The 4,556-nt window shown below is 38.1% G+C and overlaps 1 protein-coding gene across 1 annotated transcript; it reads left to right on the top strand.

Annotated features, from left to right (window-relative positions):
- Positions 1-1,398: 1,398 nt before the first annotated feature.
- LOC103970801 (magnesium transporter MRS2-5) lies at positions 1,399-4,556 on the top strand. The gene is made up of 8 exons (XM_009384728.3): positions 1,399-1,556; positions 1,961-2,407; positions 2,532-2,602; positions 2,809-2,937; positions 3,024-3,353; positions 3,468-3,515; positions 3,601-3,827; positions 4,124-4,556. The coding sequence occupies exons 2-8, from the start codon at positions 1,972-1,974 to the stop codon at positions 4,131-4,133; spliced, it is 1,251 nt and encodes a 416-aa protein (XP_009383003.2). The 5' UTR covers positions 1,399-1,556; positions 1,961-1,971; the 3' UTR covers positions 4,134-4,556.

The raw sequence follows: 4,556 nt of genomic DNA, 5'->3' as shown, positions 1-4,556 counted from the left end.
AAATATTATGTTCCTCGAAGAGCTTTCAACATAGTGGGGCGGGATTCTTTTTTCACTACTAGAAAATACATTCATCTACCTCAGGTTATTAACCTGAGCGTCTTAGGACTAAGTTAGGAAACCTCTCTCGATCTTGATTTTCATGCAAATGACACCTTAGGAGTTTAAAGTTTTCAACGGACAACCTTACATACATGTGTCTAGATTATGTTAGGTTAATTAGGACGTCAATGACATCCGTCGATAACAAAAAATATATATGATAGTTCTTTTGATTTCTACATAGAATTTTATTATGAATTTCATGAGGAATAGCTTTAAAATTTTTATTTTTATTTATTTATTTATTTTTTAGGGTAAATGATAAAAATGAGATTTTTAGGATCTTGTGATAAATTATCAAAATCTTTAATAGCTAACATCGTCTATGTACTGGGTTGGTTTGATCGGTTTTTACTAAGAAACTTGATTTCTAGTAAATTTAGTTGTGTTAGAATTAGATTGATCTATATCATCATCTTTGGTTTGTGTAAATAATTTTATTAATATATTATAAATATATTTAAAATATAGAATGATCTTTTGAAATAATTTTTTTTTAATTTATTTTTGGTTGGAGCCCTCAGATTTTCAGAATAGGTAAAGTGCCTCTTACTACTAAAAAGATTAAAATATACTATTTCAATTGGCTCCGATATCAACCCAAACCTAAATCGATTTTAGTCCATCATATTATAGTGTTTCTTTACATAGTAATCAGAATATTATAACTAGATAATGATTTATCTTTTGACTACATTTTATTCATAATAATTGAACACATATATTATATTTAATGTTTATTAAAAAAATGATGATTTGATAAACTCTCTATATTTCCATCCGAATCCACTCAAACTCTAATACTAATATGGGAAGGTCAATTAGTTCGAATATGTTGAACAAACTCCTTTCGTTTTTCGGTCAACAACAAACAAATACCATTCTTCCAAGGGATCTTTTCAAATATATTGGAACAAATTGAAATTATATATATATATATATATATATATATATATATATATATATATATATATATCCAACATCGCTCCAATAATTGGCGATGCTGTTTCAACGAGCTGGCGTGCAACTATTGGTAAAGACTTTTTCTTCTCCACCGTGGACTCAGAGACCCACACGGCACGTGTGACGCATTTTTCTATCAAGTAGATTTATCATCAGCTTTTCCACGGCATGATGTTGTAATCGTGTCTAATTTATCCGCTAAAACAACTTCACGTAGAACAATTATATAGAAAAAGCCTCTCTTTTTTCTCGTCCAAGAATTTGTGGGGGGTTTATCCACTAATTCACATAAAAAAGACGTCTTTTTCGCAGAAATAAATCTTCTGTACAGCTAATCATAATCCACCGACGAGAAGTTCATTACGGAACGTAGAAGAGCCGATGAGACCCCGCCCCCGCTGGGCTCCTCAGCCTTCCAAATCTTGAAGCCTTCTCCGCGCACCCCCCCAATCATTCCAGCAGTCTACTCTTCTTGGATGTGTAATGTTAAGGTCAGTTCCTGCTTCCTGGTTTTGAATCTTAATGTGAATCAATAATGAAGATTCGTGCTCTGAGGTCCAATCACCGTATGGTTTTGGTGTAAAGATTCCATTTTGATTGATTTCGTGAGGTTTTGGATTGGTAGGTCGGTTGAGGTATTGGTGTTTCGGATCCAGAGAGGTCTGTTCTAAGTTGTCGATTATGAAGATTCATGCTCTGAATGTGAATCAATAATGACGATTCATGCTCTGAGATCCAATCACCGTATGGTTTTGGTGTAAATATTCCATTTTTATTGATTTCGTGAGGTTTTGGATTGGTAGGTTGGTTGAGGTATTGGTGTTCGGATCCAGAGAGGTCTGTTCTAAGTTCTTGATTAGTTTCGACCATTGGTTTGCTTGTTCCGAACATGTAGGTTTGCTTCTAATGGAGGATCGTCGCACGCCTCCCTTCCTAGCTTCGATCCCGAAGCCTGCTTCTTCTCCTGAAGGTGTCAGATTTGATGGCGCTGTAAACCCTAGCTTTCATGGATTTGGGGCGTCGGGACTCAAAAAGAGGGGGCAGAGTGGCCGGTCGTGGATACAGATAGATAGTAGCGGGAACTCGCAGGTGATTACGCTGGATAAGATCGCTTTGCTGCGGCGATGCGGGTTGCCGTCCAGAGACTTCCGGCTTCTGGATCCCGTCTTCGTCTACCCTTCCACCATTCTCGGTCGAGAGAACGCCATCGTCGTCAGCCTCGAGCAGGTCCGGTGCATCATAATGGCGGATGAGGTTCTGCTCATGAGATCCTCCGACGGTTCCTCGACGCACTACGAATCTGAGCTGTGCCAGCGGCTTCGAAGGATGAAGGATCAAAATGGTATTTTGCTGCCATTTATCTCGAGCTCTCGATTACGGCTACCTTATGGAAGCTAACTATCGTGTGTTCCTTTCTTGGTATTGCGCTCTGCGACGAACTCACCTGCCATACTTGCTGATGGAAGATGACCTGCCATTTGAGTTCAAGGCTCTGGAGCTCGCCCTTGAACTGGTGTCTGCATCACTTGATTCCCAGGTACCCCTGTTTTACCTCCTTATGAAACAAAGATGATGTTCATATGGACTCGAAATTTCGATTCTTAGGAATTTATTTGTGGTTCTTGATTTCAGTACTTGTAATAGTATGCATTATTACTTTTAACTATGCATTGTCGGAATCCCAAAGATGCATAAACAAGGGCAATTCACACATGACTTTCATCATGCTTGTCAATTTAACAGGTAACCGAGTTGGAAGTTGAGATTTATCCTGTGCTAGAGGAACTAGCTTCATCCATTAGCACCACCAACCTTGAGCATGTTCGGAGACTGAAAAGCCATCTTCTTGCCTTGACTCATAGGGTTCAGAAGGTATATGGAGAACTCTAAGGTGATACTCCTCATTTCGTTCATTGCTGATTTCATCTTGAATTTACACAATTGCATCCATTTTTCAGGTGCACGACGAAATAGAACAGCTCATGGATGATGATGGGGACATGGCCGAGATGTACTTAACCGAGAAGAAGGAGAGGATGGAGGCATATTTATCCACCGATGGATATTTGAATAGCATTCAATCTGGCAACTGGGTATCACAGTCTGCACCTGTCTCGCCCACATGTTCTAGTACTGGTCAACCAGAGAAAGGCTCGAGCAATATGAGCTTCAGCAAGCATGAGAGCTCAAGAGGATCATCTACTAGGGGAAGACATGTTGAAGAACTAGAGATGTTACTCGAAGCATATTTCGTTGGCATCGACAACACTTTAAGCAAATTGTTATCTGTAAGAGCTGAAGCACATTGATTTTTTCTTTCTTTTGAGCAAAATTCTGTTCGAAGACTTGAATTGTTATGTCCATCTGACTTCCTAATATCTTGCTACTTTGCAATGTCACAGCTTAAAGAGTACATCGACGACACAGAAGACTTTATAAACATTAAGCTGGTGAGAAATACCTTGTGAATTGTGTCCTGTATTAACAACTCCATGTTACCGAGTACTTTATTAAGTAAATTTGTAATCCCAACAGGACAACGTTCGGAACCAGCTCATCCAGTTTGAGTTGCTGCTTGCAGCTGCTACTTTCGTGGTGACACTATTTGCAGTCGTTACAGGAGTCTTTGGCATGAACTTTGAGGATTCTGTGTTTGATACTGCTTCCAATTTCAACTGGGTGCTGATCATATCGAGCATATCCTGTGCAGTAATCTATTCTTGTTTCTTGCTATATTTCAAGCACAAAAAACTACTTCCAACGTGAGATGTTTTTTGTCATCCCAAGTTCAATCCTTGTCTTGTTTTTTTTCCTTTCATGCAAATTTAATATCTCATTCTTCTACAGCTTAGACATATTTTGTATGTTAAGATTATTGCATCAGGTAACTTGCATAAAATTCTTTGAATTTTACATGAGCCCCCGTTTCTGCTCCTCTTTTCACTGTTGGCTATCTTGTTATGTCTTATTTCTAGATATGATTTAAGATTAATAAACCAGTATGCACCTTAATGATGGTGACTCATTTTTTGTACTCTACTTTTGCTTGTGGATCCAGCTATCACTAAGTTGAAGGTTGTATGCTAATGTCAAGATCTGGGGTTTCTACTGCATCTCTCATGACCTTTTATTTTGGGGCAGAGGCTGATCTTTAACCCCCTTACAGATATAATGAGTATCCAGGATTGTATGCTTCCTTCGAAGTGTTGTCATCTTCAAACTGGTTTGACAGGAAAACCTTGCTGTCACAATTTACTTCCTGATATCTAAATTTGATGGCCTTGTGAAGATGAGAAGATTCAGGTAAACATTTTGGATCAACTGGTTTCAGATTTATCAAATTAAGAAGCCAATTCTCTCCATTGAATTTTGAGAAAGAATCAAATGCTAATGAAAATGTATCCTTGTATGAAAGAAAAGAGTATTGGTTAATGGGTTAGAATTGAGAGGGAATCATATGCCATTAAAAATGCATGTCAACCAATTGAAAA

Source organism: Musa acuminata, chromosome BXJ1-11 (assembly GCF_036884655.1).
Source record: "Musa acuminata AAA Group cultivar baxijiao chromosome BXJ1-11, Cavendish_Baxijiao_AAA, whole genome shotgun sequence".
In the NCBI taxonomy this organism is placed as follows: domain Eukaryota; kingdom Viridiplantae; phylum Streptophyta; class Magnoliopsida; order Zingiberales; family Musaceae; genus Musa; species Musa acuminata.
Note: the sequence above shows the minus strand (reverse complement) of the source record. Positions and strands in the feature narration are given on the sequence as shown.

Excerpts from the sequence above, each read along its gene's own strand:
- LOC103970801 (XM_009384728.3), top strand. The coding sequence starts at position 1,972 with ATGGAGGATCGTCGCACGCCTCCCTTCCTAGCTTCGATCCCGAAGCCT. Across the intron at positions 2,603-2,808 it reads CTGCATCACTTGATTCCCAG|GTAACCGAGTTGGAAGTTGA; the intron begins GTACCCCTGTTT and ends TCAATTTAACAG. Across the intron at positions 3,516-3,600 it reads ACTTTATAAACATTAAGCTG|GACAACGTTCGGAACCAGCT; the intron begins GTGAGAAATACC and ends TAATCCCAACAG.